Source organism: Protopterus annectens, chromosome 5.part1 (genome assembly GCF_019279795.1).
Source record: "Protopterus annectens isolate FY-2018-M chromosome 5.part1, PAN1.0, whole genome shotgun sequence".
Taxonomy (NCBI): domain Eukaryota; kingdom Metazoa; phylum Chordata; order Ceratodontiformes; family Protopteridae; genus Protopterus; species Protopterus annectens.
Genome location: NC_056736.1, coordinates 604,271,863 through 604,292,076, shown reverse-complemented (window position 1 = coordinate 604,292,076; position 20,214 = coordinate 604,271,863). Strand labels below are relative to the sequence as shown.

The 20,214-nt window shown below is 42.7% G+C and overlaps 1 protein-coding gene across 2 annotated transcripts in view; it reads right to left on the bottom strand.

Moving 5' to 3' along the window:
• PDS5B (PDS5 cohesin associated factor B) overlaps positions 1 to 20,214 on the bottom strand; it is a 3,703,643-nt gene that overhangs the window by 1,912,153 nt on the left and 1,771,276 nt on the right. For both annotated transcript variants that reach the window (XM_044073218.1, XM_044073219.1), the window contains exon 17: positions 8,858 to 8,973. In XM_044073218.1, the coding sequence (XP_043929153.1) occupies positions 8,858 to 8,973 (116 nt within the window). The remainder of the gene's footprint in view (positions 1 to 8,857; positions 8,974 to 20,214) is intronic.

Genomic DNA, 20,214 nt, shown 5'->3' with positions numbered 1-20,214 from the left:
TATCAATAGAGGAGAAGGAAAGGCCCTTGTGAAGCATCTCTGTTAAGTATTGAAGAATATGTGGTAAGCTGGGCAATGTTGTGCCCATCTCCTGAATCTGGCTCCAGGAACAGTATCTTTTCCATTTTTTAGCATAGGATTTTCTAGTACTAGGCCTCCTTGCTTCCAGAATGACATCCGGCACTTGCTTACTGAGGGAGGGTATTGGAGAGCTCAGGTAATTAGCCAGGCTGCAAGGTTCAGGGTTTGAAGTTGAGGGTGCAGAATTTCGCCCTCCTGCTGTGACAGCAGGGAAGGGATCTGAGGCAGGTGCCATGGTTCCAGCAGTGAGATACTGCACAAGAGGGGGTACCCAGTGCTGACCTGGTCAGTCTGGTGCAATGAGAATTGCCCTTGGCTTGTCCTGTTTGATCTTTAGCAGAACTTTCAAGAGGAAAGGCAGAGGGGGGAAGGCATAAACTGAGAGGCTTTTCCAGGTGAAGGACAGGACATCCACTTTCCAAGTTTGTCCGTGGGGAGTCCTTGTGCAGAATTTGTCCAATTGGTAGTTCTGAGGGGAGGCAAACAGGTCCATCTCTGGGCTCCCCCATTTGTTTCTCAAAATGTTGAATATGTTTGGTTCCAGTTTCCACTCGTGTGGGTCCGTGATATTTCTGCTTAGGTCGTCTGCCAGTGAATTTAGCTTGTCTGGCAGGTATTGAGCTTGTAGGTGCACTTGGTAGCTCAATGCTGTGTTCCACAGAGCCATGGCTAGTCTGCAGAAAGGGTACAAGTGGGTTCCCCCCTGCTTATGTACCACATAACAGTGGTGTTGTCTGTCTTTACCAATAATTGTCCTGGAAGAATATGGTCCTTGAAGGCTGTCAAGGAATTTTGTACAGCTAACATTTCTTTTTGATCGATAAGCAGCTACATTTGACTCTGGTTCCATTTGCCCTGAATGCACTGCCTTGCTAAGTGAGCCCCCCATGCATAGTATGATGTGTCTGGTAGGGTTTGGGCAGCAGGAGATAGAGTGAATGGCAGCCCCTTGTTGTGGTAGCAGGCCTCTGCCCACCAAAGGAACTCTTATCTTTATACAAGGAATGATAGGGATCATTGATTCCAGGTCCTGCGAGTGTTGACACCATAGGCTTTTTAGATATCATTGTAGTTTCCTCATATGCAGTCTTGCATATAGAATTAGGAGGATGCAAGAAGCCATGAACCTTAGGGCTTGCAGTATTTTCCTTGCAGATAGCTGGGTCGTTGTGGCCAGTAGTTTGAAGTAGGCTGTCAAATAAACTTGTTTCTCTGGCTTGAGGTAGGCCATCTGGGAAGTTGAGTTCAAGCTTACTCCCAGGAATACAATTTGTTGGCAGGGTACTAGGTGAGATTTATTTTCGTTTATTGTGTACCCGAGTGAGGTTAGCAGTTCCTTTACAAATGCCAAATGATTTAATAGTATGTCCTGGCTTTCTGCCTGAATTAGACAATCGTCCAGGTATGGGTATATTTGAATATTTCTTTGCCTGAAGAATGCAATTACTATAGCTAGACACTTTGTGAATACCTTGGGTGCAGTAGATAAGCCAAAGGGCAGTGCAGAGAACTGAGTGCATGTAGCCTGCTTTGAAGCGTAGGTATTTTCTGCATTGGGATGTGCAGGTAGGCTTCCTTTAAATCCAGTGTTGCCAACCAGGCATCTTTGCCTAGCATGGGAAACAGTTGACGAAGTCTTAGCATTTTGAATTTTGGGATTACCAAAAATGTGTTTAGAATAGATAGGTCCAGGATAGGATGCCAGTTGTTGACTTTTCTGGGTACCAGAAAAAGTCTTGAGTAAAAACCTTGCCCCCATTCCTCTTTTGGGACAGGTTCAATAGCCCTGATACTTAGAGAGAGAACATGCTATTGAGCCTCTGTCCACTGATTTGGGGGGTAGGTCTGGCCAACCATTTGGGGTTGGTAAGGAGTGGAAGTGAAATCTGTATCCTTGGGAAACTATACTTAAAACCCATTTGTCTTGGGTAATGAGTTCCCAGTTTTCTGCATGCAAGGCGATTTCCCCCCCTAAAAGGGCAGACAGTTGAGCAGGGCTTGGAAGGTTTAAGGTTAAGTCATTGTGACAGTTTATCATGGGGGGGGGTGTCTTACTACTTCCAGCTTTGGAAGTGGGAGCCCCCCAGTACTTAGGACTGAGAGTACCTTGAGACTGTAGCCTAGGTGGTCTGCTGTTCCTGGGTTTTGACTAAGAAGGCCTGGAAGAGACAGAAAAGGACCAATTCTTAGAAGGCCAATGTCTACTAAATCTGGGAGGCTGTACTTGCAGGAGATCTTTAACAGTTTGCATAGATTTAGCTTTTTCCTCCATCTTTTTAAGGACTTCTGCTTTGTTGCCAAACAGGTGGTCTTGGTTTAAGGGAGCATCCAGTAATTTAGCTTTAACATGATCAGGCAAATTTTGCTCCTTAAGCCAAGCATGTTTTCTAAGAACAGACCCAGTGACAGCAGCCCTGCAAGATGCTTGTAAAGAGTCAAAACCACATAGCAAAGTATGTTTACTAACTTGTTCAGCAGAATGCATTAAATCCTGTAATTCTTTACTTTCAGCACACTCAGGAATCAACATAATTTTCTGTTTAAGTAGTCCAATAATATGCTCCTGACACATTAACATATGAAACTGGCAGTTTAAGGCCCTAATGGCCAAAGTAGCAGAAGTGTATACCTTCTTAACTCATCTGTCCAGGGCCCTGGAATCTCTATCAGAGGGGGTAGGACTTTTGCAGTAGTAGCCTTAATTCCTTTGGGTCCCTGTGAAATGGTCACTGGGTCCGCAGTAGGATTCTTAAAGAGGAACTTGTGAGAGTCAGGTACTCTAATAACTGTCAGGTTTTCTGGGAGCCAGAGGCAAAGTGTCTGGAGGCCAGGCTAGATTCCAAAAAAGCATCAACTAGAATGTCCAGTACAGGAGGGATAGCTAAAGGCCTGTGTTGAGGTAGGAGTAAGAATTCCCTAAGCCTCTTTTTGGAGTCAGAGTATTCCTGGCCTTCCTAGTGGAAATGCTCCCTAAGAGTGAGCAAGGTTTCAACAAAAAAAAAATCTTCTGGAGGGGAAGCAGAGGTTATGGAGTCCTCTGCAACAGAATCCTCATAAGTAGATAAGTGCAAATCCTGGTCATCAAAAGAAACTGAAATTTTAGAATCCTGATCAGGAGAATCAGAAGGAAAATCAGTTCTAGGTCTCTTAGAGAGAGAAGGCTGGCTTCCCCTAATTAGAGTAAGAAGGTCTTCAGCCATTCTTATCATTTGTTTTTTAGGCATATGGGCCTGACCGTGCGGTTTGGATGTCGGTTTTCTAGGCGTGGGTCGAGTTTTAGGCCTTGAAGAAGATGGTGGTGTTGGTTTGAAATGCAAGTTTGTAGGCCTGAATACACCCTCAGAAGCCAGTGCCTGCACATCGGCTCCGGACCCATCCAAGGTGGAGACAAACGCAGGTTCCACAGTCGAAGAAGCATCTCGCGGCATACCGGACTCTGAATGGGTCTCAGTAGAGGCCTGCGAATCTGAAGTAGCGGGTATCAGGGGCTGCGGAAAGGGCCTCACTGAGGACCGGCCGGCGAACTGGCGACTAGCTTAGGAGAAGCGCCGTCAGCAGCTTTGTACCTATGCGGTCTCTGTCTTTATCTTTACGTTTTTTCAGAATGTCGGTAGTCGGGTGGCTTACCGAAGCCATTTCTGGATAATTAAACCAAGTACAGAAATAATTTGCTGCAAAAATGGACCAACGACGAATAGTTTGAGGATTGAATAAGGCACAAAACCGACAGCGAGGGCCATCGTGGTCAGGGCCTAGGCAAGGAATGCAGTACGAATGAAAATCTTTGAGGTATTTGCTTTCCACAGGTAATACAATTGTTAACTTTTACTGACATCGGTTTAGAGCAAGAAAAAGGATCCCCAGTGAAGTACTTAGGTTTTTTGAAGACTTCGGTTCTGAAACTCGAAAACGAAAATTTCAGAAGTCGGCCGACTGGCACTTGCGAACTGCTTCTGCTTCGGGCACCGCATGGCAAGAAAGACTGATGTAATGGCGTTAGATGCATGCTTTATACACCGGACTACCTGATGTCATGGAAGAGAGCATCCGACGCAAGACCCAAGACTTTGATAATCAGGCCAGCTGAGGGCTACCTGCATGCAGATAACCCAAATGTAATGACTGCAACAGTGAAACATGAAGAACATCAATCAAACAACCACAGAAGATGTGCCTGACTACCTTTAGCAATGTTTCAAGTAACAACACAGGTGGAATAAAAAAAAAAAAAGACAATGTGTGGACTGAGGTACCTCATTTTGCCACAGCAGTCTCACTCATCAGCTGGCCTGCCTACCAAAGACTTTAGTAAAACTTTTCTTGTGAATGGGGAAGGGAAGAAACAAAGAAGCAGATACCTCAATCATGGTTTAGCTGAAAAAAGCACCTGCAAGGCTGATAGCAGAGCCTGAGTTTGTTAAAATTATAAAATTCCAGTCAAGAGGTCCAGGTAAAACTTTTAGTGATAACCTTCAAAACCATTAGTATGATCCCTTACCTATATTTTCCAAGAAAACATACTTATTTTTTTTTTTACAGAAAAAAATTTAAAAGTTTTCCCCAATTACGAAAAAGTCATAAATAATTAACTTTTCTGAAGTACTTGACAACCACTGCAAACATTTCATATATCAGAAATAAACTTTTTTTTTCCCTCAGAAAAAGTTTTCCTTACAGGAGTACTTGCCTTCCCAGCCTCGGAAAAAAGCTAGCTAATCACTCACTCAATGTAAACAGGGGAGCATGCTCTTCCAACAATAAGTTTAAAAGGTTTGGCACCTCAACTACTGACTTCATACGGCCTTCCTTGAGTCTTTCAGCTGTTAAGGCATGTGGAAAATGCCCTGAAGTGTTGAATGCTGGCTGGATGTCATATTCTTGATAGGAAACATCTCAGAGAGGTTAGGCTACTGCAACAGTGATCTAATGGTGAACCTGTAGAAACAGCACCTTCGAAGAAATCTTGCAACACAGCTTTAAAAAAAAGTACATCATGTCCTTTTTAATACCGTTTAAAACATCACTGCAAAGAATGAAGAACCTTCAGCATGAGAACAAATGGAACAGCCCTCACATGGCTCCCTCCTTGTTCCCACTTATCTACTTCAAAGACATCTCTGCTAGAAAAGTTCACAGCTGAACTTATACAGTGGACATAACAAGTGTACAAACCCCTGTTAAAATGCCAAGTTTTTGTGATATAAAAAAATGAGACCACAATAAATAATTTCAAAACTTTTCCCATCTTTAATGTGACCTATAACCTATACAACTCAATTGAAAAACAAACAAATCTGTTAGGGGACAAAATATAAAAAATAAAAAACATCCAATAAGCTGGTTGCATAAGTGTGTACACCCTTAAACTAATACTTTGTTGAAGCACCTTTTGATTAATTACAGCATTCAGTCTTCTTGGGTAGGATTCTATCAGCATGGCAAATATTGACTTGGAAATATTTGCCCACTCTTCCTTGCAAAAGCGTTCCAAATCTGTCAGATTGCGAGGACAGCTCTTGTGCACAGCCCTCGTCAGGTCACCCCTCAGATTTTCTATTGTACTTGGGTCTGGGCTCTGGCTGGGCCATTCCAAAATTTTAATTTTCTTCTGGTGAAGCCATTCTTTTGTTGATTTGGATGTATGCTTGGGGTCATTGTCATCTTGAAAGGTGAAATTCTTCTTCATCTTCAGCTTTCTAGCGGACACCTGAAGATTTTGGGCCAAAGGTGACTGGTATTTGGAACTGTTCATAATTCCCCTCCACCTTGACCAAAGCCCCAGTTCTAGCTGAAGAAAAGCAACCCCAAAGCATGATACTGCCACCACCATGCTTCACTGTGGGGATGGTGTCCTTTTGGTGATGCGAAGTGTTGTTCTTGCACCAAACGTACCTTTTGGAATTGTGGCCAGAAAGTTCAACCTTGGTCTTATAAGACCAGAACACATATTCCCACATACTTTTGGAAAACTTGATGTACTGTTTCGCAAATTTTAGCCGGGTCTGGGTGTTTTTCTGTGTAAGAAAAGGATTCTGACTTGAAAACCTACCCCATAGTCCAGACATATGGAGAATACGAAAGATTGCTGTCACATACAGTACACAACCAGTACTTGCCAGAAATTCCTGCTGCTCCTTCAGTGTTGCTCTAGGTCTCTTGGCAACCTCCCTGCCCACAGTTTGTCTTGTCTTTTCATCAGCTTTAGAGGGATGTCCAGTTCTTTGCAATGTCACTGCTGTCCCACATTTTCTCCACTTTTTGATGATTGTCTTTACTATGTTCCATGGTCTATCCAATGCTGTGGACTTTTTTTTGTACCCTTCTCCTGACTGATACCTTTCAACAATGAGATCCCTTTGATGCTTTGTAAGCTGTCTGTGAACCATGGTTTTTGCTGTAGGCAACTGAGTAAATGTCAGGAAAATCCTACTAGGACAGCTGAACTTTATTTGTGGTTACTCAGAGTCTGTTTAATTGATGACAGGTGTGTATCCAAGAAGACTGTATGCTGTAATTAAATAAAAAGGTGTTTCAACAAAGTATTACTTTAAGGGTGTGCACACTTATGCAACCATCTTATTGTACGTTTTTTATTTTTTTATATTTTCCTCCTAACAGATTTATCAATTGAATTGTACAGGTTATAGGTTACATTAAAGGTGGGAAAAGTTTTAAAATTATTTATTGTGGTCTTATTTTTTTATATCACAAACTGGCATTTTAACAGGGGTGTGTATACTTTTAATATCCACTGTATCAGCACGGTCATTGCAGAGTTACCTAAAATGAGAAATATTAGTCACTTTCGCCTATACTCACTCAAACTTATCTCTACAGTCACACCATTAAGGTTTACATATGATCTTACTGTGCGCCACTTCCTCAGATTCCTTCAGCAAAAGAACCAGAATACTATGCTTGATAACTGAACTTCACATAGTTATTAGAAAAGTATGTATTTATATATGCACGACCTGGAACATTTACATGTACTATACTTATGTGAGTATATTCATAACAAAGGGATCAATGGATCAATGCTGAAGATTCTTTACCCATGGAAATGACCTTAAACATATGCCCATACTTCCAAATGACCTCTTTCCATGGCTGAACTCCTCCTCTATCAAAGGCAACTTTCCAATGCATTATTAGAAGGTTAGAGCAGGGTGCAGCACCCTCTTTTTTTGTTATAAAAAAAAAAGGTTCCATACAGTCTGCCAAGTTAAGGAACAACCCCCCCCATAAAGCTCTAAGCAATTAGAAACGTGCTTCACCATGAGTAATATTATAGGTTCATAGGTTCATCTTAACCATTAGGCCACCATCCTAACCCTTGTTTCTTTCAGAACACAGGAGCAGTACACTATTTACCTAGGGAAGGAAGAGTACATCTACCTTCACAAAAGGCCTAGTCAGCTAGACTGCTGTAGGCTGACGGCATATTCAGGGACTATTGTCTGTGGACGTACCGCTCATGCACAGCCCTGAGAAACAGCAGTGATGACCAACAGAGTTTTTTTTAAATAGTAAAAAGATGTGTGAGGCAGAAATGGGGTCTATTTTGCTTTGTGAAACACACAAAATATGCCTGTCCAAGTAGCATTTAAAGCTTTCTGTAAAACAAAGCATTGCAGGAATCACCAGAGACTGAAATTCAGGAAGGCTGACATACTCCATGAGGAGGCTATTATAAATGATAAAGCCTGCAAGTCCAAAAAAACAACAATTTATCTACAGAGATCATCAAAATAGGTGTTACCACCTAAAAAAAACAGAAATATCCAAAGGTTGATCCAGAATGTCACATATGTGAGACAGATGAAAAGAGGAGAAACATGGGGAAGGGGACAGTTTTGTCTCTACATTTTCTTCTGAAACCTCTGAAGAGGAAACTCATTTTTCTCAAAAACACCCCACACAACAGCTCAAGGTAGGAAGAGACTGAAATGCACACTATGCAAAGTTAACAGCAAAGCATTCTGCAAACAAAAGCTTCATCAATGTTGCCAGAGAAAATGTCTCTATCACAAAACATTGCAAAAGTGAAGGCCTACAACTGACTGAGGAGAAAGTTTGTTAGCATTAAACTGCTTATGATGTACTGAAGGGCATGTTGCCCAAAGCCACACTGATTAAGATGGCTCACATCCTCTTACTGTACTAGATGGGAAGAACCAGAAAGCATGAAAAATGAGACAGCAAAAGCCCAGGCACTGAAACTGAAGGTTTTGTTGCTGTTACCAAAAAATACCACAAAGGTGATAAAATGTAGCTCTAGTGTTTGGGAAAAGGAATGCTACTTCATACATTCATGGCAGATCACTCACTGAAGGTACAAAGGCGAATTCTAGTTTCTTTCAGAAAAAAAAGGAGGACTGTGCTTCTTTACCCTCTTCAGATTTTCCATGAGGGAGGCTTTCAGGATTCACTTGACAGGCCAGTATAATCTTATTGAAATCCTGGCAAAAAGAAAAAGGTCTTTGACTCATGGTTTCTACTTGAACAACACATAACGACTCTCTTCCAGTGTGGAAAACAAGCATAACAAGTGCTGGAGCACTACAAACCACCTATCTTATATGTGACATCTGTGGCAAAAGTCATACCATATTAACCCACTACTTAAGACAACAATAGAGGCCAATGTGAGGCAGTGTAAATACCACACTGTTACACAAAGCAAAGAAATGGGAATAGCATAGAAAACAACACACATAGAAAGCTCAACAAATGATACACACTGCTGCTTTACAATAAATGTGTTGAAGCATACCTGATGGATGCTGTATCAATATGAACTGGTGCTATCCTCTCCAGGAGGAATTTTATCATTTCCAGGAAGGGATTAGTTGGTTGCTTAGGATTGCCAAGTTTCTTAGTGATTTCACGCTGTTAAGAGAAAAATACAAAACTGCATATTTTCTTTTTACAACATATTTTGATCTATTAAAACAATGCATATTAAGTTGCAGAAATGATCCTAACAACATCATACATTAAACATAAAAACTGCAAACAGAAATGTACCTACCTTACTTTCAGTCCTTTCAAACTGACCTTGCTAGTGAGCTTGCGTACTAAAGGCAGAAGTATACAATTGCAAACCATCAAAATATTAAAAAGCTGGTGACATAGGACAGCACCCCTCAAAACATTTCTCGAGTGCTTCTATAAATTTTATGTAAACACAGAAACTGCAACATTTTCATCTAAAATGTTTCAAACTACCTTAGTGTTTCATTAGTGCCCTTAAGAATGGCCAAGAGAAATCATGATTATCAAGAAAATCAACAAAAATGCAAGTGTGTGTGTTTGGGTTGGGGTGGTCTGGATTATGCAAATAAAACATCAGAAATCGGGCAGTATGCAAACCTACAAAGTCATTTCAACAATGAGGTTTAACATGTAAACACAACTAATTAGCATGAGATAAAGATAGAAGGAAAAAAAACCTCGCAATTTTTGTACAATGGATTCATGTTGTCCATTCTTCATCGGGTTCAACTGTAGGTTGGCAGCAACTAGGAAGACTTTGCTCAAGAGCTCCAACTTCTCCCCTTACCCATAATCCTCTACACTCAACCTCAGATCGCATTTGCATTGTTTACATGAAGACATGACTAACAAAACAGCATTCTATACGAGAATATAACATATCCCAAAACCATAAACCCAATATAACAAGCTGCAGAAAGAATTATGATCCTAACTCGGTCCCTCCAGGATGATGGGATAATTTGGAGGGGGTGGTGGTGGTGACAGAGATGTTGAACCGGACAAAAAATAAACATGAATCTATTGCAATTATAAGTACATAACTGAATCCAATGTTATCTATCTTCATCCAGTTCAACTGTGGACACATTCCCAAGCACGAAAGCCTGGCTAGATTCATGGACAAAAATTCCAGAAAATGGAGCCAAAGAATGAATGAAATGTTGATTATTCATTCAATTTGTAACGGGAAGGAAGTGTGTGTAATGTTGACCAAGTGGCTGCTGCACAGATGTCATTAATGGAATGTCTGTCAACAAATGCTGTGATGTAGCTACTGCTCTGGTTAAATGCACCCTTGGTTTGGATGAATGTGGTAAGCCTTTTTTTGTAGACACAAACAAAATACATTTTGAGAGCTAAAGGGATAAATTAACTTTGGAAACTGGCTTTCCTAGTTTTTGCTTTGAAAAGGACACAACTGATGAGATTTCCTGAAGGGTCTTGTTCGGTGCAGGTAAAACCATAACTGCTGGTGAACATCTAAAGTATGCAAGATGTACTCTCCCTTTATTGAAGAACTTTGTGAAGAAAACTGGTAGATGACTACACTGATTTAAGTTTAATAGTAGAAAGATCAGACATGAAGAGTTAGAAAAAGACCATGTAATTCTGAAATTCTCTTGGCTAATGTCATTGCTACCAGTAAAACAGTTTTCCAAGACGGAAATTTGATATCTGCTGTTGCTGATGGCTCAAAGGGTGGTTGTGTCAACATTTGTGGCATAATAGTAATGCCACAAGGAGGCACTGGATCTCTGATAGGTGGTCTGAAAAAGAAGGTACCCTTTTGGAAAGCTTCTGAAATCTTAAGGGACACTAAAGAGGAACTGTCTATGCCTAAATGGATACTGAAGATGGATGCAAACTGTACTTTGATGGTGGAATAGTTGGAGTGGGTGGGAAATAATTCTGAAAAAAATAAGATGGTAGGAAAGTACAGTTTTGTACCTACCATAAATGTAGATGTTCGCGTGTATACACTGCTGCAGTCATTACACTTGGGTTATCCTGCCGTCAAGCGGTTCCCCAGTCGGCCTGAGTTCCAAAATGTTGGTCCAGCGTCGGTTGCTGTCGCCTCCTCCCTGACGTCAGTGCGGCAGGGGTATATAAGATGCAGCTGACGCCATTTTCTTCAGTTTTTCTTGCCCCAGATGTCAGTTGCCCCCAAATAGGTAGGCAATTCAAATTGCTAATAAAACGTACATAAGAAAAGCAAACAACAACTTTCAGCTACCAGCAAATACTCCCCATAGGTAGTAAAGGGTACAAAATATAGGTACGTACAAGCAAGTAAGAGGGAAAGGAGGGAGGGTAACCTGGACTGCAGCAGCATATACACTCGAACATCTACATTTATGGTAGGTACAAAACTGTACTATGTTCATCATGTTACACTGCTGCAGTCATTACACTTGGGTAGAATCCCAAAGCTGAGGTTGGGTGGCTGGTTCTATAGGGCATTAGGGGTGGCTATAAGGCCCTGCAGTACTGCAGTGACGAAGCCAGCTCTGGATTTAGAGTATAGAGGCAGATAGTAATGCTTGGTGAAGGTATGCACTGAACTCCAAGTTGCTGCTTCCAAAGTATCCTTGGTAGGTACTCCTCTGAGGTAGGCAGTTGAAGTGGCTGTTGCCCTAGTGGAGGGAGATCTAATGCTGCTAGGTACAGGTTTCCCATGGTGTGTATAGCAGAAACATATACAATATCCTATCCATGTTGAAATAGTCTGTTTTGAAATGGCTTTTCCCTGTGCTCCTGCAGCATATTGCTCAGATTTCCTGAAAGCTTTGGTTTTGTCTAAGTAGAAGTGTAACTGCCTGTGAATGTCCAGGGAATGCAGTAGTCTCTCCCCTTTATTCTGTGGTTTTGGATAAAAAGTTGGTAAATTAATAGTTTGGTTTAGAGCCACACTGGATACCACCTTTGGCATAAACATAGGGTTAGTTCTTAAAGACACCCTGTCCTGGTGGAAAATGAGGAAAGGTTCCACTGCCATTAGTGCCTGTAATTCTGAAACTCTTCGTGCTGATGTTATTGCCAGGAGAAGAGCAGTTTTCCAAGAGATGTATTTTAATTCTGCTGTATTAGCTGGCTCTAAAGGAGGTAAAGTAAATTTTTCCAAAACAAAGTTGAGGTCCCAAGTTGGAGTAGGTGCTCTACGGGGCGGTCTTATGTTTTTAGCCCCTTTGAGGTACTGTCTTAGCAAAGGATTAGAGAAAATTGATGGATCCGTGTTGTAATGAGCAGAGATGGCAGAGGAGTGGATCTTGATGGATGAGAAGGAGAGTCCTTTGTCTAGCATCTCAATTAAATGTTGTAGTATCTGAGGAATGTTTGGAACATGAGGGTCAAGACTGTGTGCTTGGTTCCAGGCACAGAATCTCTTCCATTTAACCGAATAGGCTTTCCCGGTACTAGGCCTTCTGGCCTCCAGAATGACATCCATAACAGCTTTGGAGAGCGGTATTGCCCGCTTGACTAAGGAATCTTCCATGCAGCTAGGTTTAAGGTCTTTAGCTGGCTGTGTAGTATCTGATTGTTGTGCTGAGTCAGCAGATGTGGGATTTGAGGCAAAATCCAGAGTGGTCCTTGTGCCAAGTTCTTTAAGATTGGGTACCAGTGCTGGCGTGGCCAGTCTGGTGAAATCAGGATCATCTTTGGCTCTGCTTGCCTGGCTTTTATGAGTACCTTTGGCAGGAGAGGTAGTGGTGGGAAAGCGTATACTTGTAGGTTTTTCCAGCAGAATGAGAGGGCATCCACTTTCCATGCTTGTGGATGGTAACTCCTTGTGCAGAATTTCTGTAGCTGGCAGTTCATTGGGGATGCAAACAGATCTATGTCCGGGCTCCACCATTTCTATGTTATCATTCTGAATATCTGTGGATTCAATTCCCATTCGTGGGGATCCATGATGTTTCTGCTTAAGTCGTCTGCCAGTGTGTTTTTCTCTCCTGGCAGGAATTGTGCTTGCAGATGAACTTGATAGTTTAGGGCTGTGTTCCACAAGGTCATGGGTTGCCTGCAGAGGGGGTAGGAGTGAGTGCCCCCTTGCTTGTTTATGTACCACATAACTGTAGTGTTGTCTGTCTTTAGTAGTAATTGTCCTGGATGCAGCAGGTCCTTGAAAGCTATAAGTGCATTTTGTACAGCTAGCATCTCTTTTTGATTGATGTGAAGATGCCTTTGTTTTGCGGGCCACTTGCCCTGAATACAGTTGCCTGCCATGTGTGCTCCCCAGGCGTAATCCGATGCACCTGTTGTCAGTGTTTGCCTGGCTGTGGGTTGAGTAAAAGGCTGTCCCTTGTTGAGGTGACAAGCTTGAGCCCACCATTGAAACTCCTGTTGAAGGCAAGGAATTAGTGGTATAACTGATTCCAAACTTTGACAGTGTTGAGACCATACATTCTTTAGGTACCATTGTAGTTTCCTCATATGCAGTCTGGCATATGGAATTAGTAGTATGCAAGATGCCATGTAACCCAAGGCCTGCAGAATTTTTCTTGCAGGGAGTTGAGTCTTTGTTGCCATCAATTGAAAGTATTGAGTCAGTTGTCCTTGCTTGTCTGGCGTGAGATAAGCCATCTGGGCCGTTGTGTTAAAGCTGGCACCCAGGAATATTATCTCTTGTGAGGGCACTAGTTTTGATTTCTTTTCATTTACTGTGAACCCCAGGCAACTTAATAACTTTTTTACAAATGCCAGATGCTTTAGAAGAATGTCCTTGCTCTCTGCTTGAATCAGGCAGTTGTCCAGGTACGGATAAATTTGAATTCCTTTTTGTCTGCAAAATGCAATTAATGGTGCCAGGCACTTTGTGAAGACCCTGGGCGCAGTAGATAAGCCAAAGGGCAGTGCAGAGAATTGATAATGCATTAAACCAGTTATGAATCTGAGGTGGCTTCTGCAGTTTTGTCTGATAGGGACATGCAGGTATGCCTCCTTGAGGTCCAATGTCACGAGCCAAGCTTTCTTGCTCAGCATGGGAAGAAGCTGCTGTAGTGTCAACATTATGAATTTCGGAACATCCAGGTAAGTGTTTAGAGAAAAAAGATCCAGAATGGGCCTCCAGGCTTTGTCCTTCCTGGGAACCAGAAATAGTCTTGAGTAAAATCCTTGTCCTTGCTCCTGTGGTGGTACCTTTTGAATAGCTCTCATATCCATGAGTGCTGTGATGTGTTTTTGAGCCTCTGCCCATTGATTTGGTGGCAGATTTGGCATTCCTTTTGACCTTGGCAGAGTGTGAAAGTGGAACCTGTAACCTTGAGATACAATGTTGAGAACCCATTTGTCTTTGGTGATCATATGCCAATTGTGATACAAAAGTGCCAGCTTTCCACCCAAGGGGGCTGCCAAGAGAGAGTTGTTTGGCAGCTGTAGCGGGAAGTCATTGGGGCTGCTTTTTACATGGTTGGGGCCTGTCTTCCCCTTCTTTCTGGCTTGATGCAACCCATTGTCGAGGCCTGTAAGTACCTTGTGGTTGACCTCTACCTCTTGGACATCTGTATCTGCCCCTTTGAGGTCTGTCTGTAACTGGAAAGGACCAATTCTTAGTTGGCCAATTTCTGCTAAATCTAGGAGGCTGAACCTGTAAGAAATCCTACACCATTTGCATAGATTTTGCCTTATTCTCCATTTTCTTTAATACCTCTTCTGCCTTAACTCGAAATAACACATCCTGCTACAAAGGTGCATCCAATAATTTTGCTTTAACATGATCTGGTAACGTATGTTCTTTTAACCAAGCATGTCTTCTAATGACAGAGCCTGTAACGGCTGCTCTACAGGAGGCCTCTAAAGAGTCAAAACCACATTGCAAAATATGTTTTCCCACCTGTTCAGCTGCATGCAATAAATCCTGCATTTTTTTTTTTTTTTTTTTTTTTTTTTTTTTAAGTAGGAGGATGTGAATCTGGAAGCATTTTTTTGTTTCAACTGAGACAGTAGAAACTGCTGATATTTTAGCATGTGAAATTGGCAATTTAAGGCTCTCATTGCTAAAGTTGCAGACGTATATACTTTCTTTCCCCATCTGTCTAATGCTCTGGAATCCCTGTCAGAGGGAACTGGATTCTTGGCTGATGAGGCCTTAACCCCTTTGGGTCCCTGGGAAATAGTTTCAGGGTCAGCAACAGGCTTTTGTACAGAAATTTGTGAGAGTCAGGGACTCTGTAGTATCTGTCAGGTTTACCTGGGGCTGGAGGTAAGGCATCAGGATTTAGGCTGGATTCAGTATACACATCATCCACAATATCTAACACTGGCAGAATAGCAAGGGGTCTGTGTTGAGGTAACAAAATGAAGTCTCTGAGCCTTTTCTTGGATTCTGAGTAATCCTGGCCTTCCCAATGAAAATGCTCCCTCATGGTATGCAAGGTTTCCCCAAAGGAGTAGTCCTCTGGCGGAGAGGCTGATGGAATGGACTCCTCAGCGTCAGAATCCTCATAAGGGGGGTAAAGAATATCCTAGGTCTGAGGATGAATCTGAAGAGATGGACACCTGGTCGGATGAGTCATAGTCTGCATCCTGTCTAGGCCTTTTATCAGGAGGGGGATGAGACCCCCTGATCAGAGTGATTAGGTCTTCGGCCATCTTGAACATTTGTTTCTTAGGCATGGAGGCCTGTGCTGGACAGTGCTTTATTTGTTTCTTTGATTTTAAAGCTGGTTTAGACTTAGAGGGTTTAATGCTTAACTGAGTAGGTCTGAAAACACCCTCTGAAGCTGCTGGCAGCTCAGCTACTCCGGATCCCTCTAAAGGGTTAGTTTCAGTAGGCTGAATAACTTGCGCGTCCGAAGGCCCAGTCATCTCCACGTAGGAGTCAGAGGAAGCCTGTGGTTCTACAGAAGCGTTCGCCAGAGGCTGCAAAGGTGCCTCGCTGAAAACCGGAGAACCGGTGACTGGCCTAGAAGAGGCTTCGTCGTCAGTTTTGGGCCTCGGATGCCTATCCTTGTCTTTGTGCTTTTTACGTATTCCGGTCGTCGGTAGTTCTGACGGCATGGTATAATTGAATTTTCTACTAAAATAATGTTGGGCAAAATCAAACCGACGTTTAATAGTGCGTTTCTTAAATCTAGCACAAAACCGACAACCAGTGACGTTGTGGTCTAGGCCTAGGCATGGGATACAATAAGAATGGAAATCCTTATGAGATATTTGCTTCTCACAAGAAATACAGTTATTAACTTTTACTGACATCGGTCTGAGGCAAGAAAAAGTTTCCCCAACGTGGTACTTAGCTTTGTAGAAGACTTCGGTTCTGGATTCTGAATGAAAATCTCAGGATACGGCCGACCGGCACTTGCGAACTGCTTTTGCTTCGGGCACCGCGCATCAATAAAGACTGAAGAAAATGGCATCTGCTGCATCTTATATACCCCTGCTGCACTGACGTCAGGGAGGAGGCGACAGCAACCGACGCCGGACCAAGACTTTGGAACTCAGGCCGACTGGGGAACCGCCTGACAACTCAAGTGTAATGACTGCAGCAGTGTAACACAATGAACATCCAAAGCTAAGAATGGATGTAGAACTCTAGAATTTGCCCATACGGAAAATATTCGCCATCTACTGTCTTAGACTTTAGTAGCAGAAACTTTCTGCAAAGCTGTCAGAATGTGAATCATTGCAGTGCACTGCCTGGCATCCCTGCCTATTGTCAAAATTGGAGGAACCATGCAGCGGGTTTCATGGACTTATGACCTGGAAGAGGCAAGCCAGAAGGATGAGACAAAAGATCTGAAAAAGGTCCAACATCCAGAGTGGATGAACTAGTAGAGTTAACAGTTGTGTACACTTACCATAAATGTAGATGTTAGAGTGTATTCACTGTTGCAGTCATTACATTTGGGTAATCTGCTGGCAGGTTGCCCTCAGTCGGCCTGAATAACAAAGTCTTGGGTCCTGCGTCGGTTGCGGTCTCCTCTTTTGTGACGTCAAGTCGTCAGGGGTATAAAACATGCAGCCGACGCCATTTTATTCAGTTTTTCTTGCCCCAGATGTCAAGTGCCCCCCAAGTGAGGAGATATATATATAAACAAACAAACGCATATATAAAAATGCATTTTTAGCAACATAAACTTTAACTTCATCTAAAAGCAAATATACCACAAAGGCTTTAGTGTATAGTGAAGGAAAGAAAAGGTATAGAAAGGGGGATGGCGGGTGGGTAACCCAAACACTGAATACACTTGAACATCTACATTTATGGTAAGTGTACACAACTGTACTATGTTCTTCGTGTTTCACTGTTGCAGTCATTGCATTTGGGTAGAATCCCAAAGCTATGGATGGGAGGATGGAACTAAAAAGCATTAGGAGCGGCTAAAAGGCCCTGCAGAACTGCAGTGACAAAGCCTGCCCTGGATTTGGAAAAGAGTGGAAAATGATAATGTTTTGTGAAAGTATGAACTGAGCTCCAACTAGTAGCTTCTAGAATGTCTTTGGTTGGAAACCCTCTGAGAAAAGCAGCTGAAGTAGAGGCAGCCCTGGTGGAATGTGATCTGATCCTCTTGGGCACAGGTTTACCATGATGCAAGTAGCAGAAAATAATGCAGTGGCTTATACACTTAGAAATAGTCTGCTTTGATATAGCCTTCCCCTCTGATCCTGCAGCAAATGCTACCAGTAGTTGCTCAGACTTCCTTAGAGATTTGGTCCTGTTTAAGTAGAATCTCAGTTGTCTGTGTACGTCCAGTGAATGCAGAATCCGCTCCCCCTTGTTCTACGGATTTGGGTAAAAAGTTGGCAGATGAATGGTCTGGTTAAGAGCTACACTGGATACCACCTTAGGCATAAAAGGATTGGTCCTGAGGGACACCCTGTCCGGGTAAAATATGATAAAGGGCTCCACTGCCATGACAGCCTGCAGTTCTGAAACCCATCTTGCTGAAGTGACTGCCAAAAGAAAAGCTGTCTTCCAAAATAGAAATTTTATATCTGTAGTAGCTGCTGGATCAAAAGGAGGCAAGGGTGAGTTTTTCCAGCACAAAACTGAGGTCCCATGCAGGAGTTGGTGATCTTCTGGGAGGCCTTAAATTTTTGTCCCCTCTAAGATGCTGTTTTATCAGAGGATGAAAAAATAGGGGAGGCTATGTGTTGTAATGAGCAGAGATGGCAGATGCATAGACTTTTATTGAAGAAAAAGACAGGCAATATCAAGCATCTAAATCAAATATTGTAAAATTTGAGGAATATTGGGCTTTGCTGTGTCTGTTCCATGTGCTAGGTTCCAAGCACAGAATCCCTTCCATTTATCAGCATAAGATTTTCTAGTAATAGGCCTTCTTCTGGCTTCCAAATTGACATCCATCACAGATTTACTGAGAGGTGTTTAAGTAATTAATTGATCAGCCATGCTGCAAGATTCAGAGTTTGGAGCTGAGTGTGCAGAATTTGATTGCTCTACTGAGACAGTAGATGAGGTATTTGAGGCAAGTACCATGGAAGAAGTTGAGACATATTCCTTAGAAGTGGGTACCAGTGCTGACGAGGCCAGTCCGGAGCAACTAGGATCATTTTTGTTTTTTCCTGTCTGACTTTTAGTAAGACTTTGGAGAGTAGAGGTAGAGGGGGAAAGGGATAGACTGATAGGTTTTTCCAGCTGAAGGATAGGGCAATCCACTTTCCATGCTTTTTTGTGACGAGTTCTTGTGCAGACTGTCCAAATGATAATTCTGGGAAGATGCTAATAGATCTATGTCTGGGCTCCCCCATTTCTGTGCTAACACGCTGAAGATTTCTGGATCCAGTCTCCATTCGTGCGGGTCCATAAGATTTCTGCTTAGGTAGTCTGCCAGAGTATTTTGTTTTCCTGGGAGGAATTGAGCGTGAAGATGTATTTGGTAAGTCAAGGCTGTGTTCCACAAGGCCATGGCTAGTCTGCAAAGGGGGTAGGAATGTGTACCCCCTTGCTTGTTTATGCACCACATAACTGTGGTGTTGTCCGTCTATCAGTAGTCGTCCTGGATGAAGTAAGTCCTTGAAGGCTGTCAGAGCATTCTTAACAGTTAGCATCTTTTTCTGCTTGACATGCAGATGCATTTGGTTTGGGCTCCATTTGCCCTGAACGTCTCCCCACCAGGTGGGCCCCCCAAGCTAACTTTGATGCGCCTGTAGTTAGAGGTTGGGTGGCAGGGAGTAGAGTGAATGACAGTCCCTTGTTTTGGTGACTTGACTCTGCCCACCAAAGAAACTTCTGTTGTAGGCAGGGAATGAGGGAATCACTGTTTCCAGGCTGTGACAATGTTGACTGCATAAACTTTTTAGGTACCACTGAAGTTTCCTCATATGCAGTCTCGCATATGGAATCAGTAAAATGCAGGACGCCATGAACCCCAAAGCCTGCAGAATTTGTCTTGCAGATAACTGGGTTTTTGTTGTCATTTGTTTGAAGTATGTTGTCAGTTGCCTTTGTCTGGTGTAAGGTAAGCCATCTGGGCAGTTGTATTCAACCTTGCACCCAGGAATGTAATTATTTGAGGGGGTACCAGTTGTGATTTCTTTTCGTTTATGGTGTACCCTAGGCATGCTAGAAGCCTTTTCACAAACACCAGATGTTGAAGAAGAGTGACTTTGTCCTCTGCTTGAATGAGACAGTCGTCCAGATAAGGATAAATTTGAATGTATCTTTGTCTGCAGAATGCAATTACTGGTGCCAGGCACTTTGTAAAGACCCTGGGCACAGTAGATAAGCCAAAGGGCAGTGCAGAGAATTGGTAATGCAAAAAACCTGCTTTGAAGAGGAGGTATCTTCTGCAAGATTCCCTTATTGGGATATGCAGGTATGCCTCTTTTATGTCTAGAGTTACCAGCCAAGCATTCCTGCCTAGCATAGGCAGTAGCTGTTATAAAGTCAGCATTTTGAATTTTGGAATGTCCATGAACGTGTTCAAAATCGACGTCCAGTATTGGACGCCATGAATTGTCTTTTCTGGGTACCAGGAAAAGTCTTGAATAAAAACCTTGTCCTTTTTCTGGAACCGGATAAATAGCCCCCATATCCACGAGGGACATGACTTTTCTGGGCCTCTGCTCACTGATTTTGTGGCAGATCCAGCCATCCGTTTGGAAATGGCAAAGTATGGAAATTAAATTTGTACCCCTCGGATACTATGTTTAATACCCACTTGCCCTGCATAATTAAATGCCAATTTTGAGCATGAAGTGCTAGTTTCCGCCCCAAGGGAGCTGCCAAAGGTAAGTGCTTGGTGATGGTAGAGGAAAGTCATTGAGACTGCTTACTGTAGGGTTGTGCTTTGTTCCCTCCAGTTTTGGAGGTGGAGGCACCCCATTGCTTTGACCTGTAAGAACCCTGTGATTGGTATCTGGAGACTTTTCAGCGCCTGGATTTGCCTT